Genomic DNA, 23,634 nt, shown 5'->3' with positions numbered 1-23,634 from the left:
AGGAGAGTCGGATGTTTAATAATGCCCTTGTTGCTGCGAAGAGAAACTAATGGCACAAGACAATGTTTCTTGTAGAACAAAAATCCAATAGCAATGAGTCTTTATTCACGTTTAGTCACCTGACATGAAGAAAGTGTCTGTTGCATTAAAATAGTCATCAATGTAAATGGCAGCATGGCTGAACAAGTCTTTTTCAATGGTAACGAACATCCCACATAGTAAAGTCACTTCAACACAGCCTCATGACAATTCCCACATCAAAACAGTACTTTATTTTATAATTTTTTTTGCCTCATCATTACTCCCACATTAAGATCTTTCAGTTGTCAAGTGTACAAGGTGAAGAAAAAGGTTCTCAGTCAGCAAACGCGGGTGCATCAGGAAGTATCTCCGCAATACACCACTTCAGATCTGCTGGGTCCCAAGTCCATCCGTGAACGCTGGGCTCCCAGCACCAAGTGTAGCACACTACTACGGCTACACTGCTATGTTAGCTTATTAATTCTGCATACATCAGGCCGAGCAATGTGTCAACCTGCAACAGACTGAGCATTATAACTGAAAATGGCAAAAGATTCACTCTATTGAACTTTACATCATTATTTGATGTTAAACAATGAGGCAAATGCCAACAGTATATACAAAAACCAGCTTTGCTTTTACAAAAGATTTTGTTTCCCATATTGATTAATCCAGGCAGCTAACTCATTGGTTTATGCAACTTTATTGAAGAAAATAAATCAATTACTAGTAGAGCTATTAGTTGATCACTCATCCATTGACAACTTGCATCATTTATTCAGTGCTATATTAAACAGTGTTTTGGAAGACAGATTAACTAATAGCTCCAAGCCTCCTAACAAAATTTAAATGAATTACAAAAATGTTCTTAAACCCTATTTTGGAATACAAGGGATGTTTGACTTCCAATTTCCATTCTCTGTAAAACAAGAACTGGTCATTCCTTTATTGACATGCATAAGATACATCACATTTTCTGTTCTGCTGATGCTATAGATTCAGTACCAATTCTCCAGACACATCAGTTATGAGCAAAAGTAAATAATAAAACCTCAGTTCTCTAACACTGGAAGGTTTGGAACAAGATGGATGTTGCTACAGCAATGTTACTTCTTTGATGGGAGAAAACTGAACATCCATCTCCCCTCCCCCCTTCAGGTGATATCTTCAGTATCTGTTAGAGCAGTGAGGAATGTTTGTTTTTAATCTCATAACCAAGTTAGAATGAAGACATTGGCCACATAATACACATGCTCCATTAAAAAAAAATTCTGAATCTTGGGCAATTGTTCTTGTGTAACTACTTTACAGATTCTAAAAGCAGTTATTGTCCAAAGCTGGAAGAACTAAAGTCTTCTCAGATGAGCATGTGCATGAATGGAAGGAGGTAAACAAAAAAATAAAAAAGATGAGGTCTGATAGGGGAGCAGCCGGATAAGAAAATCAAAAAAGGAACAGTAATTTAAAGTTTATTCCAGCTATAATGCAGGTTATTCTGACTTTAAGGTAGCATCACATGGCGTACTTCTGAGTCCATTCCCGAGATATTCTGTTGTACCTGCAAACAAAAACAGGAAGTGAATTAATGTCAGCATGAAAATAAAAATTTCCTAAACAGTTTATGATTAATTATAACTTTATCCCTATCTCCCTATTCTCTTTACACTACAAGAACTCTCTTTCTGTACTAAGATATACCTGAACTGAAAAAACCTGAACAATTCCTTCTGTAGACAAATCAGGATATTCTCTAATTTATAGGAAAAACTTGAAATTCATGACAAGCCAATTTGCCAGAAGTCTGTTGTGAGAAAATGACTGAGGAAGGAATAAAGACTATCTGAGATGGGAGATGCAAAGGGAGGATTTTGTTTAAATATTGCTCTTAGGTAAGATTACACTGTATCACATGCCATAAGTAAAGATTATTTGGTTAATAATATCATTGGATACAGAACATCAAATTTCCCATTTTAAAGAAAAACAACACTAAACATGTCTTCACACTTAATACTCTCTTTCCACACAAATACACTGCTCAAACAATTTTTAAAGGACATTGAAGTACACTACTTCCACAGGAACTGAACTGACAATTAGTTTTCACTTAACTCCATGCTTGTCAGTAAGAAGTTAATTTTCAACTATACAGGCAGAACATAATCCCCATATGTTTTCCTACTTTTTGTATGTGGAAGACAGACACTGCTGTATAAAAAAAGTTGAAATTTGGATTGTCTAAATTCACCAATGTCTCTTCATGAGGTCTCGCTACATGCATCACTTTGAACCAAATTCTGACAAAATCTGGGTAAATACTTACCAGAACAAGTTGACAAGCTGGCTCAGAACTCAGTAATTATTTCATACTAACTTCTCTTTTGGGGCCATGCAAGAGCAGTAGTTGTGAGAAATAGTGACTAGCCACTATATTACACACTAATCACAGATCAAGCTGTTAAATTTCCAGGTTCAGTAACTGGTGCATCCATTATCTGTTAGTTAATCCAGTGCTTAGAGCATGCAGCACCCAAGTGCTGACAAATTTCCATTTTGTCAAATGCACCATAATGTGCAGATATTCTTACCCTACAGCATAGCGTATTTCTCTGTCCACTCTCTTGCTAACCTATTGTACCTAATTGGACAAATGTATTTAGCATTAATATATATATGAAAAAACCAAACTAATAATTCTATCTGTGCAAAATGTTAAAAGTACCTCAGGAAAATAAAGTTGTTGCAACACAGATAGGAAAAAAAGTTCTGCAGCCTGTTTTCAAGGGGAGCACCAAAATTATAGGCCAAGCTGCTGCCAAATGAAAGCACCAAAAAAACGCAGCTATCTTTTCTTCATTATAAAGATCTAACTATACTCTATTTATGTGCAGTAAGCAAAAAAATGGGGAATATATACTGTAAAATACTTCCCCACATGAGAAAAAGATAGTCTCCTTCACCCACAACTTCAAAGCTGCTCAGCTCCTCTGTTTTTAAATTATGCACCACCAAGAATAGTCACTTCTCTGACACACGAGTCCCCTCCATCTCGGATTTTCACAAAAGGCTCACTAAACACAACTGCTGTCTGACAATGCACTCTTACAAAGTCTGTTATAAAGTACTAGTCTTGTGCAACTCTGTACTTACTTGTCTCTGTCTGTTTTATAGATACGTGCAATCTCTGGCACTAGTGGGTCATCTGGATTTGGATCACATAACAGTGAACAAATGGATAAGAGAACTGTAAAAAAAAAAAAGCATTCTCAATAGCAAAACAGGAGCAACAATCTCAAACAATGGAACACAGATCTTTACATGAGCACAATGTCAGCACAGGAGAGAACCTAAGAAGTATTTTCCTGATAAACAGCCAAATATATCTGTAACTCGCTCTAAGTAAAAAGCCCAGAATAAATTAAAAGTTTGTAAGAACTATTTGTTTCCTATTTCCCAATAGTTACAGCTGTCAGTGAGCACATGAGAACAGCACTGTTGTCCCCTGCACTATGATGTAACATAGCAGCCAACAAAAGCACATTATGTACTCTGATGACCAGCATATCCATGGTTTTCATCACTAACGCTAGAAAACCTTCAAATTTAAATTTATTTTTTTTCTAAATCAGACTGACTTCTTTATCTGTTGCATGTAAGGTAACAACACCCTGGTCTGCACTGAATAAAACTACATGTATGTTGTAAAAAAGAGTAACACTGTTGTAGGCAACTAAGGCAACTGAGGACTTCATTTCCTACTCTCACAGCAGTTTTAAAGGAAAACAGTGAAGCATTAAAATATAGGGAATCCACATTCAAATCACAAACTGACTCCTTGGACAGACAGGATTTACAAGTTCTATAGACAAAAGGTCTCTGATGGATCTTTTGAAGCCATAGAGACTGTGGGTTTGAGGCAAAACAATTTGATCATCATGAAAGTATTTGAGAATTATCTGTTATTTACTATAGTAAAATGAGGAAAGCTAAAAATCTTCTACTGCAACACAACATCAATTTATCCTGAAGTAGGATCAGAAAGCTTTGTTCATGATGCAATACAATGCCAGTGCACATGGCAGAAAACAACATATATAAAAAACAGTTTTATTCATCTACCACAGATATGTCAAGATAACTCTGCATGTTATTCTAGACATTCAAAAAATATGCAAATTTCATTATTAAAAACTGACTTTAATTTAATCTTTAATTTAATATGCACGTGTGTATCTACATGGACAGCTGCAAACAAGCAGTTTCTCAGTCTTAGCTCGAATACACCACCACAGGCCTAATTCAATCCAAATGCTGGCAGATTCCTCTGGGACCAATGAAGCAAACTCTGCTAATACTGAAGCAAGTGGCCAGACAAGGCCTTAGACAGCCGTGTAGCAGAAGGTGTTAGAAAAAACAGATATCCACTAAAAATGCAGTAAGGCACCATTATCAAACTAAAAGCACAGTATTCAGTACAAGTTGGAAACATTTCTCGTTCATGAAAGTTACCTTTAGAAATAGTTAAAGCAGGAGACCACTGTGATCTGAGAATATCAAGACAAATGCTGCCATTACTGTTAATATTTGGATGATAGATTCTTGTTGTAAATGCAACCTGCAACACAAACAAAAAAAAAAGCGTTTTGGTCTACGATGACAACGATGGCATCCTTTCTTCTCAGTAAAGCTTTTAGTCAATTCAATTTACTCTAAAAGAAAAGGATCAAGCAGTTAAACTGCACCAAATTCAGGGAAATGCGCCCAAGCCACAATCTCTCAGTCTCCCATTACCAGGCACTATTTCAAACAGAGCAAGGGCAAGTACAAGGCTGTGTTTTAATCACAGCTGCCTGCATGATGAAGACACTCAACAGAAGTGCCTGAACCACAGCAACAGTGCTGTCACACAGCTAAGGAACTTCAAGTACTGCAGTCACTCCAAGGGTACATTTTCATATTGACTGAAAATTGGAAGACAAAGGCAGCGGCTGATAAAGCTACCAAAAAAAGAGCATATTTTGCAATTACTGTCAAATTCTAACAGATAACCTCTTCGATTTGAGGCACTCAGCAAGTTAATCCCTACCCATAGTGTCACATTCCTACAGACCAATCCAAACAACTACACTAATACTTGACAGTCACCTCAGCGAGAACTCTATTATAGTACCACTAAGTAACACTGTAGTAAAGCTAATGAGTTTTCCTATCAGTTAAGAAAACCAGAAATAACCCCAGATATCATTCCAAGACATTCCACATTCATACACATGGATTTGCTCATAAAATATATGCTAACACACCCATTCTTGTGGTAGTTAGAATGGGACCCAGCCATCTAATATACTGTAAGAATGTGTGAAAAGAAGTGAGAACTGGACAACATTACAACACCGAGACTGACAAGTTCTTTCCTGTACTCAGTTCTTTAAAAAGCACTAATTTCACAAATTAGAAAGCAATACCTACCTTAGGTGGTTTGAATGGGTAGTCTGTAGGAAAGTGAATTGTCAAGAAGAATACACCACCCTGATATGGACTGTCGTTCTGTCAAAGCAAACAAATAATTCCCCTATTATCATCTTTAGGACTAAATACCACCGAAGATCTTGTTTTTAAATAAATAAAAGGAGAGGAAATTTGTTTAAACAACTCAAATGTTTAATCCACCAGTACAAGAGAGATGCAATTAAAATCAGTTACTACTTCCTAAGGTAAGTGACACAGAATATATACAGACCACTTTCTGTATGGACCTCTCCAAGCTAGTGCTTCATAAAAAACAGCTTCTCTGACAATCCACTCAAGATTACTTGGCAAAAGCATTTAAATGCTTCTGAGATAACTCAAAAAAGTAATGTTAACAGAGTTCATCAGATTCAAAATCCTCCAGTTCTGTGTTTGGAGCTTATTTGTTATGACAATCCAGGTATAGAGTGGCCATGGACTCCCATTCCCTCTTTAAGTTCTGTCCTTAGCTTAGGCATTGCTCAGCCCTTCAGAAAACCTCAGAATACACAGCTAACTCCTTGTTCCTTGGAAAAAAGAAAACAAAGACCCCAACAAAAAAACCAACAAAAAACCCCCATCACCCTACCAGCACAACCAAACAGACCAAAAAAAAAAAAAAGATTCAAGTGAATTCTTCCTCCCTTTCTGTTTTAGAAATTCACTCTAATGTGGTATTGAATAGTATTTTACATTTCCTTTGTCCAAGGAAACAATTATGAGGATAATTCATTCAGGTGTCAACTATTAGCAGTAAAGCAACATGTGGAAGTAAAAAAGATGACAGTAAAACTACAACTAAATTTCTGAAATAGAGCTAACAATTTTATTCTTTAACCTGAAGACTACTATGCCTTTAATTCTGAATTCAGGGCTAGGGAAAATGAATTTGAAACATACACAGTACCCTTCTGCATTATTTGTAAATTGAATTCTCATATTAATTGCAAAACATTTCACCAATGTAAGGAAATAACTACATCTTACTTAAATACCAGAAAATGACAATCTGCAACGCAAAACAAGGGATTCAAACCTGCCAACAAGTAGGTTATAACCCATATCCAATCTCTGATGAAAATCTAGTGATCAAGAGATAACCTCTTGTACTTGGTTAATAGATACCATGTGAGGCCTTGAGGAACCAAAAAACCAATCCTTTTACTGCACATATTCTGGGGATACATTTTAGCAAATACAGAAGCTCCTCTTAGAATGTGTTAAACCAACGCAAGCTCTCTTACACCTATCTAAGAAAATCAGAGCCTGTCGAGGTGGAAGACCAGATGATTGGTTCTACAATCCTTGTTGGTTATTAAAGACAACACCACAGGAGCACAAAAACTACTAACACCACATTTCTGTCAGGATATTGCCCGATCTGGAAACAGGAACACAGACCACCTGACACCACAAAAACCACATGGGGAAAAAAGGAGCTGTACATTATTAAACCAGAACGGGAAACTAAAAATAATAATCTCAATTTAAATTCAACCAATGTTTAATACCTCATGACCATGCAGACACCAGTCACACAGATTCATCATACCCAGTATAGTGCAAAACACTCCCAGCCCTTTAAGCACGAATATAGCTATTGAACAATTCTGTCTCTTTGAGGTACCTAGTTACAATCAATGAAGACCAGGTACTTTGGGATGAAGAGATATTTTTCCAATCAGGTGAACCTCTAATAAGCACATTTTCCATTGTGGTCTCCTAATAACACACTTGTAGCTATAGAGTCAGGGCCATTCAGTATCACTGATATTTAATTCCTACTTTGTAGCCTCACCAGAAGCATCATATTGTGGCTGCAGGTCTACTGGAATCCGCTATTTGTCTTCGCAAGTTACCCAAGGTTTTGTTTTTTCAATACAGATAACCAGCCCTGAGAACTCCAGATGTCAAGTGTTTCCATGTTATGTTTTCATTAAAGGGAAACGTTTTGCTTCCTTAATGAGGAAAGAACCACATTCAGGTTTCAGATGCTTATTGAACATGTAAAAAAGAATTTTTTCCTCCAATCATAACTAAAACCTCACATTTCAGTGAACTTTTCCTCTTCTATCCTTCAAGTATTCCAGATCTCAGCGTATGACACCAGACCAAATAAGGATTCCTTGCTCTAAGATCCACACAAAAACATCCCAACTAATTCCTGACATTAGGAACAGCTCCTCGCAAAGTCCATACTAGATTCAAACTTTGGAAAAAGTTAAATGCGAACACAGTTTCTAGATATTAAGTGATAGTATATCTAACATTGCTCTAGAAATCATCTCAGCTGAAATATGTCCTCATAAAACACTGCAGCAACGAATTAATTAATTTTTTTCCCCTCCCTCATTTTCTGTTACTGTAAGAAACACCTCTAGAACTAAAGTCAGATAAGGAGAGTTTAAAAAAAAGAAAAAGTAAATCAACCCCCCCCCAGTTTTTTTCTCAATAAGAACTACTCACTTAATATTACTTCACAAGAATTAGAATACTTACAGGTCCCATAATTGTGGCTTGCCAATGAAACACTACAAAAGAAAAACTCCGCATTATTATCTATGCATGATATGCTTTGAGTTAGCAGAGCAAAACAGAAATCTTAAAGTTACTTACTGTCATCTCCAACGGGACCTGCTGAACACTGTGCTGGAGGATCACGGGCTAAGTCACTAAGTTCCTTTAGGAAAAAAACAAACAAAAAAACATACTGTTCAGAGCAGAAACACGAACAGAGTAATTTTCACTTCATGTCTAGCAAAAACCTTCAACAGTTTTTCCATATACAGACACAGGAGAATGTGCAATTAACAACTATCAGAACCACTAGATCAGTATAAAAAATGTCTTTATAAAAGACAACAAGCACAAAAACCAGCTATGAAGGTGAAGAGCTACAATGACTGTACTTTTCCAAGTGCTACCACAAAGACATTCCTGTTGAAGAAAGGAGAACAGGACACAAATCCTGAAGTAGGCAAAGTTTAACCACTTTCTGACCAAAATTTCCCAGGACTCAGTCTTAGCTAGAGAAGCCTGAAGTGGAAGGAGGGAAAGTTATTGATGAGTTTTGATGAGTTTTGATGAAACAGAAAGCATTATGTATGTAACATCTGACATTAAAACTCAGAACAGAAAGAAAAACCCCCACTGAAACTCAGTTTCACTTTAACCACTACCTCCAGCAGGGATCTATCTTGCACAGATTAGAATAGACAGGAAAATCCAAGAGGCTGACAAGTGCTGGAATCAGGAAAAATAACTGTATTTTTTATTTTAAACTTCACATTTAAGGCAATTATGCCTTTAAAATTCAAAATAACTGAGCTGTAGAAACAGTTCCCTCCCCCATTCCAGAGGGAATGAAAACAGAAACTTCAGATGGAGGATTCCTTGTGTAGTAACAATACTGCTGTGAGGAATCAAAGAAGCTCTGCATTAATTTGTTTTAATGTTCCACAAGTCATTCGTTTGGACGGTGTGTTTTAAAACTAAATTTACACTTTCAGTTAAAGCAAGTAACAGCTACCTTCTTTCTTCCCTGCTCTCCTTTGAATCTAAAAATGGCTTCAAGAGCCTCTATAAATCTGCATTTGTCAGGGTATCTAGAAGTCATGGGAAAAGGCAAAACCTTCATCCCTTCTTCCATATCTTAACAGTACCACACCAGTTTTTCTCCTGCAAGTCTCTAAAAGTCATTAAAACAAAAACTTTGTCAGACACTAAAGAAGCCCAGGCACACCTATTATGCTGGAAACACATGCAGATTTGGACCGGACAGCTAACTTTTGTCTGGGAAGATCCTAACGTGCATCCTTTATGTTTCACAAATTCTGTACTTTACATTAAAAAAACCCCAAACCCAAAACCAACTAAAAAGCCCCAAACAACAAAACCACCCCACCCAAACCCCACACCAATCCCCTTCCCCCAAAACACCAAGAAAATTTAGTCACAGATTTCCCCTTCTACATGTGTGAATTCTGATGAACTTTCCAAGTAACAAGACTTTGGTTTTGCACTGGAATCAGACTTGTTTTACAAAATGAGATTGTATCAGTTTTGATAAGCAATGGCACAATGAAATTAATATTACAGCTCATTTCACTGCTGCTGTCACTTAAGATGTGGGCAACAGCTCTTTCCAGATCATCACAGTAAAGAGACTTAGAATACATTTCTCTACACTCTCCAGTAACTACTGAGGGTCCCTGCAATAGACTTATTTCTATGAAATATCACTCATTAGGTCCATATGTAAAAGAAGTTTCAGATGGAAAGCTTCTAAGAATGATCAATCATTTCAAAAATCTGTGAGGAAAAAAAGATATCATGTTCCTTAAAGTAAGCTATAGCAATGAAATAAGGAGATAGACACAAATATTATTTTAATGCAGTTGTATAGTTACTACTGCATTCTTTGATTTAATCCCGGAAGAACATTTAGATCCTGTTGGTTTTTTTACTATCACACAGACTAAGAACTATGAAAAGGCTCTTCATGCAGTTTATGAAAATTAGGAAATTGAGTAGCATGAAGACAAGGATGAGAAAAGATCAGCATAAAGTGGACTGTCAGAGGTATGTGCATTAGACTAGAGAGCTCTTCAAAAGGTACTACCATCTTCAGAGAAACAAGAATTCAGTACTCAAGATAAAAATAGATATTTTAACACAGCAGGAGAATTAGAGTATGTCAGTAATTCAACTAGGAAAAGTAAAGATAAGTAGCATTACAAATATAAGACGTAAATTTATTAAGTTCCAGTGAAAAGTTTGTGCAAAAAACCCTTTGGTCGTACTAAAAATAAATTAAAAGCTTTGAAACAAATGAGTTCGAATATTCCGGACTCTAGTAATTTCAAAATATATGTCTATACAGAGTTACTGCTTTTAACTACTTGAACTGTTCTAGATGACAAACAAGTAGTGACCTTCATTAATGAAAGGACTGAAGTTTGTCTGGCCCAAAACACTTCAGCAAAAAAAAACCACCACCTAATTGTGCTAATCAAAGCAGTTCAATATACAGATAATTTTAGGAGCACATGATACACCACCTAGCATTTCACCCACAGGGCAAGAAATTCGCCCACTAAATTTGGAAAGGAAAAAAGGCTGAGGTAGCACAGTCTTGTATTTGCTTCTCTTGGGTACTATGGTCAGAGGAGTAAAGTTTGTAGTAGAGCTGTTTGCTTCAGCAGAGTGTGAAAGGCTGTGGAAGAACTTGGGCAAACATGAAGCAAATCCCGGCTCACAGTAACACCAGACCTACTTTGCCTCCCTGCTAAGTGAGAGACACTTCACATCTACACACAGAGGGGAGGCTTTTTGTCACAAGGGAGCGGAAAGTTCTCTCTTGGTAACTTTAAAAAGCACCTCCTTCTGAAAGCTACAACTCTGCTAAATCCAACAGGCAAACTGGAATAACTGGAAACTAAACAAGCAGAGGCATGTGGGCTGTGATATTTGGAGTGCAGCTGAAGCATTTTGTTGAAGGAAAAGGAGGAGCTTTTTTTTTTTTTAAAGTTTCCCACTTAGTATAAATACAAACCTACTTTTCTTCTCATTAATCAGTAGCAACGATTCTATAACAAAAAAATATTTAATCTGAAAAATAGATCTGACACCAAAACTAAGCTTCATCATTTCCATGAGCCGATTTAAAAATGTAATTTTTAAGAAATTACCTCATAACTGTTGCCCTCTTTTACCCATTTCTCACTAAGAAGGTAAAGACCACATTACGTTTAATTTTACAAAGCAGAGTTTAACTAGTATTTTAGAATTAAAAAATGTTCCCAAGCATTGTTCTGTAGCATTTCTACATATAAGAGCTTTCTGCTTTTCATATTTCTTCTACTGCCATACCTACTTCTCCAACTTTGCTTCTTTTCATTCACATGGTATCAGTAGTGCTTTCCCTTTACAAAGAGGTATTAAGCTACATTCCAAACCTTCTTAAAAATCCCCAAAGTAGAACCCACATTTTCCTGGAGTCAGTCATTACAGTTTTTCACGTTTTAGGTGATTTAAAAAAAATAAAAAAAACTCCCAAGAAGTAAACGTGAAACATGGGGACAATAAACCAAATTTGATACGGAGTGACATGCTATTGCCTATCGGAAAGGATTAGTCTTGAATTACAACCATGACTAGTAGTCTCTGTCACTGCCAGAGGTTTCCGGTATAGCTCCAGCATGTCACCATTTCTGTGTCCCAGTTTCCAAATATAAAGTTGCAATAGCTCCTACTTCTCCACCAGGATGATTAGTCACTCAGCATTTTACAGGCTTAAACACTGTTTAAGGAGTAAGCATCAATGCTACTGTTAGAGGACAACAGCAACGTAACACAGACAAGAAGCAATACATGCACAATTTTCTAACAGAGTTTTGGAAAACAGGGATAACTAGAAATACGGCAACAGTACCTGCCACTGCAACAGTTAGATCTGCTTTAACATAAATTCAGCACCATTGCCTTCTGCCAGTTTCACATAAAGTTTCTAGCAAGATGCAGTTTCATTGGTGAAACAGCCCCATTCTTAATCTCCTCTCTTCCCTTTCACTGTACATTAGAAAGCTAGTGAAAACCCAAATCAGTACTTTCAAAAATATGTTTATAAAGGCTAACTAATCTGCTTGTTTTGCAGAAATATAATTGTATATAACATAGAAAACATGGCTTATGCTTCAAGTGATGATTCAAAACATTGACATGTGAGTGCGAATGCAGGACTATGATTCTATTATAAACCACAAGTGTCTTTTTTGACAGAAAAGCTGCTAAAAAGACCCTCAAACAACAATTTAAAGAACAGTAAGGGATATCTCATCCAAATATCCAGGTGCAAGACAACAAAAGCTTTCAGGTCTCCGCAAATTCCGTAAGAAACGACAGCCGGGTGCCTACCAAGCTGCCTTCCTGCCCTGTATCAAACAGACCAACATCTGTGTTGGCTTCTTTTCTTCCCGTTTGTCAGAATTCATACTGTCTGTGGCACTACTACTACATGTTTCTAGTTTAAGCTAGAATAGCCAGGCCTTAATTTTAAAGGTATAGCAACTAACTAAATACAGGGTGGCAGAAGATCACTCCCACCACTGACTGAAGATTGTCCTCCATGAGCTTAAACTCAGTTACATTTAACATTGGTTTGTAGAGATTTAATATTGGTTTGTAACACAACTACTTGTAAAAATCATATATTGCAGCTTTCTGGTTTGTAGTTGAGAAAGCATATTGGAAAAAATGGAGTTAACTTCCTTTAATTTTCCAGACAATAACTTGTTCTACCTTGGAGGGCCACGAAAGGTGATATGCAGTTAAATCAGAAATTAAAAAAAAAAAAACAAAACAAAACAAAAGAAAACAAAGAAAAATCAAACCACAAACAAAAGAAAACAACAAACAAACAAACAAATTAAAGAGAAAAAAGAACACTTAGGCCAATTAAAAAAAAAAAAATCAACCTTTATTAACTTGACTGCTTGTCTAATGTTGTATCAAACAGGATATTTCAAACTCTAAGCATCCCAAAATTCATCACTGCATTAGTTTTACTCATTAGCTCACAGTTGAAAACAGCTTTAAAAAAGAAGGAAGGATTGGAAGCAGCTATAAAGGGAGGGGAAGAACATTTAAGCCTGTTTGAAGATTAAGGAGTGTCAAGCAGCAAAGAACTACTGCCTCATCCCACACACCTGCATTTGAAACATTTGTTTCAGCATGGAAATTAATTACCCCTGGAAGCAGAAAATAACATTTTGAAAGGACACTGAATGTGGATTTCTAAGCAGATTAAGAAAGCAATGGTATAATACACATCACAAAACAAATGATACCAATAGAAAATTATCAGTTTCAAACAAGCTGGCCTTTTGGCTAACAATAAATAGATAAATCTAGTGTGTAATGACAGTGCATAGATACAGAAAGATGTAGGTTTATGTCATTTAAAAAAAGACATTAGAGCAACTATGCAGAGGAAGCACATGAAGGCTAGTCACAGAAAATAGTGAGGATCAAAGAGCACAGAAAGGTTTTTTAAGAAACCCAAAACACAACCAGTAATGTAACAGTTGTGATTCTCCCTATTTTGGTTATTCTGCTTCTATTTTTCATGGTTCTCCTTTCAGCCCTTAGTACTGAATTTTTCAGGCTACACTCTGCATATTGTTTGTACAATGTCTAGCAGCAATATCATAATGGTATAATGGAAGACAAACATAGAAATAACTCATTTTTTAAGCCTTGCACTCAAGGAAGGAAATGCCAGACTGCTGCATAACTGTAATTAAAGTAACTTTGTGTACTTGGACTGTGATACAAACTACTCAGGTGACCACCTACTATCTTTTCAAAGAACCTACCTTTCAGTACACAAGCCCTTTGTGAATGAGAGTATTGTCTACAGCTCTTCTCCTCTGTTCTGAGATTTGGAAGGGGTACAGTACAGGCAATGGCTTTCAGCAGATTTCAGAGTTACTGCAACTAAAACGGCTCTCTATTTATTCCAGTGTTTTCCAGAGTAGTGGACAGATCCAACTGGAAAAGGAGCTGAGTTACAGACCTTGCTTTCCTGGTCCCTCATTAAAGGCATTCAGAACAAACTTAGAAAAAAGATGGCAACTACACACCTGTAGTTGTGCTTTGAATTCATAAGTATGGTTTGTTTCCCCCAAAATAATCAAAACCACAGTGGTTGTCTTACTCAAGATGAAGAAAATCTGCTTTACACACATAAATTCTGAGGTATTATAACAATTACCTGAAAACAGAGCTTATTAAAACACTCCTATGCTCACTGTAGAATGAGGGTTGTGTACACCGACTAAAGTACACTGAAGGGAGAAGTGTGAAGTGAAGCACTGGTTAACTACCTAGGCACTCAATGACAGCTGGTTATTTTAATTTTGGCATTTCCAAGTTTTTGAATATTGGACCCTGAAACTTAGCATTCTTTTTACTTGGGAGTTTTTTCCTGCAAGAACCATGCTGATCTTTGGTTCTGTAACCCAGGACTACAATACAGCCCTCAGAGAGGAGGGTAACCAGTGTTAACAGGCCACAAGAGAAGGAGCAAGAGGCACCAAGATAAATGAAACAGAATGGCTGGGAATCAAAGGGACAATCTGGACAAATGTAAACTGATGCAGTTGGAAAGAAGTTTATATTCAACATAACGCACTCAGGAATGTGATTTTGGCATTGTGCTAGACAATTTCCCATAAATGCTAGCTTAAGTACTTGTTAGATGCAGGTGTTTGGCAGTATTTCCCGAGAGCCTCCCAACATGCTGCCCTGCAGCTTGTTGAGGGCACAGTGACATTCAGCAGAACCTCAGCCACCAGCATCTGACACACCAACAGAAGCTGCACCTGGTACGTGCCCTGCTCTGGACTCAGTGTGACAGGAGCCTCCCAAAGCTTGCCAAGACTACACAAACAATGGCTTTGGAGAGTGGCAGAGTACAGGACAGGTTTTTGTAGAAATTACAAGCAGTCTTAATGGAGCACATAACCTCAGTAGGCCTGCATCTTCTGAATAAAGGTACAAGAATTCTCCATGTTCTCAAGCAAATGTACAGAAAGGAAAACTATGTAACACAAAGTAATCAAATTAATATTCTAACAAGTAACACCATGTCTTTAACCAGCATAGTGAATTCACTATTCAAAAGGAGTTTATTATTCTGAAATTTAATTATTTAACCTAATGAACTCTGAAAATCAGCTCTCCTTTTAAAAAGCTGTCTTGACAGCCCACGTTCTGTATGAATCCAAAGATGCACGTGAAAGCTACTGCAATATACCATAAGGGGTATATTCTATGAACACAGTTGTGTGGGAATGATTACACTAGCTTACCTACAACTACCCTATCATATTAAGCTATTTGTGTAACTACCCTTCAAAACTGTTCTATGTTTTTAACAGCTAAGTCATAGAGATGCAAAACTAAGGGCTCGTCTATAGGATTAGATACAGTTACACAAAAAATCAGCTCACACCAAGACAACAGGGTAGAAAAAAAAAAAAACAAAACAAAAAAAACCACCAAAACACAGCTGCTCTTACAGTTGAGTTCCACCTCAGTTATCCAGAGAATAGTGATGTCCAGAAGGGTCTTAAAGTTTAAAATTAAAAAAAAAAAAAGAAAAAAGAAAGGGAAAAAAGTTTTTAAAAAAAGTTTAAAAACATCTTTATCAACAGACTGCATCCTGAAGTAGGGGGTCATTGCTCAGCTGGCAAATTGTCATTCAGAAGATCCCTCTATATTATTCAAGGCAAGAAGAAACTAAAACTAAGCCTAAAAGGAAAAACAAAGTTTGCATTTATCTCATTTAAGAGAATTTTTTGGCATTATTACTCAAATAGGCCAACACAGGTTGGGAAATACTGTCTTAAAGCAAGGCACTTGTACGTATTAAAAACTTAGAAGAGCTCACAGAAATGATGAGCACCTGGCCAACCTAACTCCAGGTTACAGAGAAGCTCACTATAAAGTTAACTGAGCACTTAATACAATCCTCATGCCTTCCCAACAGGAAGACCTAAAGCACTTTAGCATCTGCACCGAGCTTGCAACTCTGGCGTCCAGATGCTTGTGGAAAGGATTAAACATTGGACACCTCCTTTTTTTTTACTGGGCCGTAACATTTGCAAAGCAGTCTGCAATCCTCCCAACTTGCCTTCTTAAGAACAGAATAAAAAACAATCACAATTACAGTGAAAAAAACTGCAGGAGATCTTGAAGATGTCTAGCATATCACACTTCTCAAATGGACGAGGTTCAGAACAAAGGCTTCCTTCAAACAAAAATTTAATACTGAAATTTACTGTTGGTAAGAAGGCTCTGAATGATGTTTAAACAAAATAAAAAAACCCCCCCTACCTATTCAGCTTTCATCCCTGAATCCTGCAATACTCTATTTGGCTCATTTTTCAGTATTAAACCTTGTGTACATCCAAGTGTTTTACAAAGAGCTGCCAAAGGCATAAACACCAACTTAAACTTGTGAATATAATTTTAACTAATTTTTTTTGCAAGGCTTCCCCAACACAACTACTGCATTTAATGTATCATATCAGTGCCCCATAAAAAGCCCAATGAAGAGAACCTGTTTTTTTTTAAAAAAAGGCACCTGCATTTGCCATTTAGTTTGAGGCACTAAATTTAGATTCCAGAAGTTTATAAAACTTTTCAGCGTGTGCAACTCAACACAGTTTAAGACTCTCTTCTGATAAAACCAACTTTTAAAACATTTAAAAATGCACTACTGACTGCAGTAATATATACATTCACACTGCTGCTTTCATTTCTTACCCTATTTTTCTTTCCTGCATATTATACCACCAGGTTACTACATCAAATCAATCACAGGAGAAAATGCATTTCTCTAACTCAGCCTTTCCAATGTAAGCTACAGCATCTTAGCCTAAAACCATCAAAAAAAGTCAGCTTATACTGAGAGATCAGATCTAATGCTGAAGTGCAAGTTCCCATCTGCCAGCTTTGATGCACAGGGGAGGGACCTATATGAGAACACAGAGCAGACAATTAAAGTGGCAAAACCTTCATATTTGCAATAGAAAGATTTAGCAGAGATGACATATCAATGCCCTAATCTGAATTACACAAAAGCTCAACCCTTTCCCACTCCTCCTTACCAGCTGTCACTTGACATCTCAGAGAAGGTGAAGAACCTCCATCCTCTCTCAGGACAGTTCAACCCAGTGGATGCAGAGAACACATCCATGGGTAGGGGATAACACCAGGCTGGAGGTGGCCTCCACAAGAGATGCCTTTGGCAAGAGGCAGTTTACTGCTCAGGATCCAACAGCTGCTGCTTACAGCTGTTTACATCCTTCCCTGCTCCTTCACCCATTAATGTGTGAGCACAGAAAAGGCCTCAGAGGCGGTTACAGACTGGGCAGGCGGCTGAAGGGAGCTCGTTCTGTGGAGTTCTACATCAGCTCTTCTGTAGAAGAAACTCACACAAGGAATAATAGCAAAAGCACTAGCTTACTTTCAAACCCACATCTCTAAAACCTGGAATGATCGTGAAGATCATAAAGGCTGGACCACTTTTTTACTCTACACATTATCCCACCTAAATCCTTAATATACTGGAGAACACTTTTTAAGGTATGCAGGAAGTACCCATCTAATGGAATACTGATCTCTGAAGTTCTGAAATTACTTAAGTGAGATAACAATCCCCATTCTCCTCCCACTCCAATGCACACATTTAAAGATCTGTGTTGACTGAGAACTTCTTTCACCACCACCATGTCCATTTAACAAGAGAAATCTTTTAAGTTATCACAGTCTAAACTTTCTAACTAAGGAAGCATCACTTTTCCCCTCTCATTAAAAAAAATGACCAGTTCTTTAAACACACCCAGTTCCTTAATAATAAATGCTGGACTTCAATATAGAGTAGCAATCCTACCCAATTAAGAAACATTATTTCCATTTTCATTATTTGATTTCATAGTATAAATGTTACTTCTGACTATTTGGATAAGCTACATCTTAAACAAAATTTAAGTGATGACACCTTTCAGCTGATAGTAAATAACTTTATTCTGATTTTTAAAAAACACTTCAATCCTAGAGCTTCCCAAACTCCATTACTGCAATATGCTTTAAAAATCAACCTCCTGCCTTCTGTCTCAACCTGACCCTTCCAACCACCGAGTGCGATAGTTGTGCTGAACTGACTACCTGAGGCAGGGCTTAGCCTAGTCCCGGATATTCGCAAGAGTTAAGGTGACATAACTACACTAAAAAAGGTAACTCAATACATAGAGAGAGCATTCACAAAGGTTTAAAGCATTTCAACTAAGCTTACATTAACTGAATTTCATTAGCTAGCTAATCTTAACTTTCTGAGGCCGTAAACACACAAACCCAGACTTATTTCTAAAATTACATTCATTTCAAGTTATTTAAATATTTTGAAAAAGCACAGCAAACTAAATCCAAGACTGCCTGCAAAAGTAAAGTGTTGTGGGTTTCCTCTAGAGAAGAACAATTTATTCACACAGCTTCACCTAGCTACTTTTTTTAAATTTCATACTAAGTTCAAAAGAAAAAAAGTAGCAGTATAAAAAAAAAGTAATAAGCAGGCTTCATAATGCTTCAACTGAATCACCTTTGGTTAAACTAATGCAGATTTCCATGCAGTCCTCATTGATACATACTACATCCAATCTCTGAAAAATATTGTGGATATCTCCAGGGTTAGCAGCATTTCTTACTATAAGCATCTGGAGAAGAGCAGTTAAAGTTGCAATTAATTATACATCTAGGAATAGTGCTGGAGGCTATAGCCTTGAGGAAAATAGTTATTCAGCCTCCACCACTGTCAATGGAAGCCTTCTATCTGTACTTAAGTAGCAATAAATGGTTTTGCCCTTTCAGCCTTTAGCTTCCAGGATGCTAACTCCACTTAAGATTTTCTAATAAATTATTCCAACATAATGATGCTGGCTTGTGCTATGCTTAATCAAACAGCCATAAAACACAGCAGGCACAAGCTTTCTTAAAGATTTCACAGACAAGACATTTCATGCATACATCTCCTGTATTAATTCTATTTTTAGCCTATCAAGATCACCACTTAGGCCACTTAGATTTACCTCACGTTAATGGATGTGTATAGCAGTGATAAAATGGATGTGTATCAATGATGTAACATGCCCAAGTTTCCTCAGCGTTACACATTCCTGATTCCCTACTCCTACATACATGCTTCCCTATTACCGGCTCATCATCATTCGAAGCGGAAGTGCCAAAATGCTGCAGCAATTACAGGATGTGTGTTCAGCAGGTACCATCAACACTTCAGACCAAGACAATGTGCCACAGCATGTACCAAGCATTTACACACAGACTCATAAATCAACACGAATTTCTTGACAATTGGCGGAAAAAAAAAATCTGGGGAAGAATTTCATCCTCAGGAAAGCAAATACCTAAAGACATAGGTTCACATTATTCTGGGGTAGAAGAACTTGCTTGCCATAACAAAACAACTGCCACTCTTGTGCAAAGCAAGCCATATCAATGAAAGTAGAGTTCTGCCAACTGAACGCAGGCTACCCTCAGAGCAGATGGCACAGATGCCATGATGAGCTCCAGCATAACAATAACCTTTCTGGGAATGGCTATGTACCTGTCAACTACTTCAGTTTGGAGAGCACTTTATAAAGGGTGTTCCAGAAGTGGATAACCCAATACAGATAACCCAATAAATACTCATGTGCTTTCATTTTCAAGTCAAAAGCAGAATTTGCCAGTTATGTCTTAAGTAGCAATTGTTGTACCCTGAATGTGTAACAGACTTCAGATTAAATGTACACACATTAACAGAATCTCAAAGTCTGGTTTACCCAATACAATAAAAAATGTTATTCTCCTTTACATGTCAAGTCCACAAAGAGGGAATCAGTCAAACAGACTGAAAGTATCTTCACTGGTGCATTCGGGATGTCATCTGCTGCAGAAGACAATGAATTCTAGTCCTGACAAGTAATACCACAAGACAAACTAAATCAGTTCTGTGTGATTACAAGGTTTTGAGGTCCTGGCCTCTCTTTAGCCTGTTCTCATCTACTGCCAACAACATACTACACGGAAGCAGAGAGTTCCAAGGTCTGATCTGTGACCTTACAACAGGATGACAGCAGATCCCAGCTTACCAGGGACAGCATGCCATTCTCTCTGGCTTTGCCGGTTGACAAGATTAAAAGGACATCCACAACCATTCTGCTACAAAACTGGCCCTGCTATATTTTGATTTCAGCCTCAATTCCAGTAAATGGTCATACTGGAAATCAGTACTGGAAAGAAAGCAACTTGCAAACAATGGTTTCAGTCTAGCAAAACATCAATTTCCAGGTTGGCAAATACAAAATCAAAACAGCAAACTCTATGTGAATTTGGAAATGCATCTTGTAGCATGGCATGATGCAATTAATTAAAAATAGCATCTTCAAAAAAACAAAACAAACAAAAAGAAAAAGGCATTAAGAAAAACCCTAACCCAATCATATCCCCACTCCTAAACTCTTGCACTGGGTAAAGGAAGAACCTTGCTACTACACAGTGCCACAGAACGTAAGGACCAATACAGGACAAGAGACTGCACACAACAGGCCAAAACCCTGCAGTCAAAGAGATGACTTACTGGTTCGAGAGTCATGCTGAATCGTTTTCAGGTTCTGACCACCAGATTACTACTTAAGTGGGGGTTTGACTTGGTTTACATTTGACAATAAATTCTTACCTGCAGCGCCTGAACGTGTTTCATAAGCATGAGCTGATGACAAAGCATACCAGGGAGTATTCTAGCTGTGTTTCAACTCAAGTGATATCATCCGCTAATACAGGGGAACAAGTTCTGACGGCAGATTCAAAAGGAATTGTTTTGAAATTCTTGTCAGAGCATAGCCGTATTTCAAGTACAATCCATTCAGTTTGCTATCCGGAATGGATTTAAAATTTTCGAAGACAACAGAACTATTGATTCACTAAAAAAAAATTAGAAAAACCCCTCATATTGACTGAAATATGCCTACAAGCACTGCGTTTAATTACAGCGAGACTAAAAGGCGGCATGAAGTTTATACACTGTCTACAAAAGGTGTTTTGTGCACCGAGTTAACCGGTTTCAGGACACACTGACTTTCTGCCATCTTGGCAGGCTACGAGATGACCAAGAAACTCCTCTGAGCTCTTGAAACACGTAAACGCTCCACGTAGCTCGCGTAGGAAGGAGCACAGACCCACAGCGACTTCCCGGTAACGTCGCTGCACTCCCATCGCGTTTTGCCATTACGTCCCAGCAATTCTCAAACCTGCCGAGAAAACCTAAGGCTGCCCAAGCGCAACCTCAGGCCGGGAGTCTTCTTACCCTGGGAGAGGTTTAATAAAAAAAACAACCAACAACAACAAAAACCCCAACAAACTTTCATCACCTCGGCATTTTTTCCGAGTTAGCCGCCGCGAAGTTGCTCCACCCGGCTTCGATTGTGCAACTGGGGGAGGCGGCGGCGCGCAGCGCGCTCCCGCCGGGCGCGGGGGGAACCGATCCCCGGGCAGCCGATGGATTCCCCGAGCGGCCGGGAGTCCCGGGGCGGCGGAAAGGAGCGACGGCGGAGCGAGGGCGGCACCGCGGCGGCCACTCCAACTGTCCGCGCCGCGTTACTGCGGAACGCGAGGGAACCCGGAAAGGGCCCGGGCCAGGCGGACCCGCCGCCATCTTACAATGCGGGAGAGAAGTTGCACGGAGGAAGGGAGAGCCCGACCGAGGGGCCGCTGCCCGCCCCGGGCAGCGCCGCCACCGCGCCGAGACTCCCCGGCACACACGGGCCAGAGCCATCCGGGCTGCCCGGCGGCCGAGGGGCAGCGGCGGCGACACCGAGCCGGCTCCGGGCTGCGCTGACATCCGAGCGGCCCCGGGACCTGCCGCTCCCCGCCGCGGCCCCGGCTCCCCGACCCACACCCTCAGGAGGGGGCCGGGGCCGAGCTCCGAGCTCCCGGGCCCAGCTCCACGGAGAGCGGCCTCGTCGTCCCGGCCGGGCCGCGGCCCCGCCGGAAGGAGCCGCCGCTTCCCGGCCTCCCGCCTCCGCCTTCCCCCCCAGCCCCGCGGTCGTGCCCGTCTCCTCCCGGGGCGGGGAGGGGGGGGGCGACGGGGAAGGGGAAAAAAAAAAAAGCTACCCAAAAAATAACAATAAAAAAAACGGGCGAAGCAGGGCAGGGGGAGGGGGGGACGCGAGGCCGGCGGAGGAGGAGGAGCCGCGGCGTCCACTCACCTTGTTGATGCGTTTCAGCGCCATTGTGTGTGTGCGAGTGCCGGGCCCGTCTGCGCGCCGCGGTGACTCCGCGCTCCGCTCGGGGGGCCGGGAGGGAGGAGGAGGAGGAGGAGGAAGAGGAGGAGGTGGGGGAGGAAGGCGGAGAGGGGGGAGGGGGCAGCCGCGTTTCTCCTTCCTCCGGAAACAGCCGGGGGGCGCCCGCCCGACCGGCCGCCCGGAGTCCTGCCTGCCTGCGGGCAGCGGGGCCGTCAGGCTGCTGCGAGAGCGCTCCGCCCGCCGCCGCCGCCCGTCACTGCCGTGAGGGGGTGTGAGGTGCGGGAGAGCCGAAAGGCACCGCCCGCCCGGGAGAGAGAGAGACAGAGGGCGAGAGAGCCCCGCGCTGCCGCCACCGCCGCTGGCCAGGCCCGGACGCCGCGGGGGGGGGCGGGAGGCGGGGCCGAGGGCCCGGTCGGGCACGCCGCCGCCAACGGCTCTGGGGGCGGGGCTTCGGCGGCGAAGAGGCGGGGCCAGAGGCGGAGGGGCGGGGCGGGCGAAGGAAGGTTCTGGGGCCGCCCGCGGGCGCCGCCGCTTCAGGGCCGCGAGCGGCTTCTTCCGCCTGGGGCTCCGCGGGGGCGCGGCCGGAGCGGGGTCGCGGCTGCTCCCGGGGGCTCCGCGGCGGGCGCGCCCCGCCCGCTCTCCGTGAAATGGCGGCGGCGGCCGGATCTAAATGGTCCCGCTGACGCGGCGGTGCGGTGTTCCTCCGCGCGTCAGCTGTCTGTCAGCGCCGCCGGCATGTCACCGGGAGGGATCGTCCTCCCGCCTGGAAAGCCCGGCCGCCGCGGGAGCGCCTGGACGCGGAGCGAGGCGGGAGCGCCAAAGCCGTGGGGTTTGAACCGTGCATCGCAGTGCGAGTGACGGAGCTAAAGCTCTGCTCCTGCCCAGGAGGAACGCGGGCCTGGTGTGAGGATAACGGGCCTGGAAGCATCCTTCTAGCAGTATATTGGCACACGCAAGGAAACGAGACCGAGTTTCTCAGTATACGGGAAAAAATAAACTACCGGAGAGGGGATACAGGGACGTTGACTGTCAGCACAAGAGTCAGATTCATCAATTAGACTCTTGGAATCACCAAGGTTGGAAGAGACCTTTAAGATCATCCAGCCCAACTGTCCACTGCCACCGTAACCCCATAACCATTGGATTATCACCCAGGGTCAGACCCAGATGCCTCCTGAACACCTCCAGACATGGTGATTCCACCACTTCCCTGGGCAACCTATCCCAATGCCTGAGAAAT

General features: G+C 40.5%; 1 protein-coding gene across 1 annotated transcript; it reads right to left on the bottom strand.

Moving 5' to 3' along the window:
• Positions 1-65: 65 nt before the first annotated feature.
• Positions 66-22,972, bottom strand: UBE2D3 (ubiquitin conjugating enzyme E2 D3). Its single transcript, XM_027717876.2, has 7 exons — positions 22,359-22,972; positions 8,146-8,209; positions 8,029-8,060; positions 5,491-5,568; positions 4,531-4,636; positions 3,172-3,265; positions 66-1,579 (listed from the first exon to the last, which is right to left on the bottom strand). Exons 1-7 carry the CDS (start codon positions 22,380-22,382, stop codon positions 1,534-1,536), a joined length of 444 nt encoding a protein of 147 aa, XP_027573677.1. The 5' UTR covers positions 22,383-22,972; the 3' UTR covers positions 66-1,533.
• Between the last annotated feature and the right edge of the window lie 662 nt (positions 22,973-23,634).

Source organism: Pipra filicauda, unplaced genomic scaffold (genome assembly GCF_003945595.2).
Source record: "Pipra filicauda isolate LSUMZ 115617 unplaced genomic scaffold, ASM394559v2 scaffold228_size1260155_pilon, whole genome shotgun sequence".
In the NCBI taxonomy this organism is placed as follows: domain Eukaryota; kingdom Metazoa; phylum Chordata; class Aves; order Passeriformes; family Pipridae; genus Pipra; species Pipra filicauda.
Note: the sequence above shows the minus strand (reverse complement) of the source record. Positions and strands in the feature narration are given on the sequence as shown.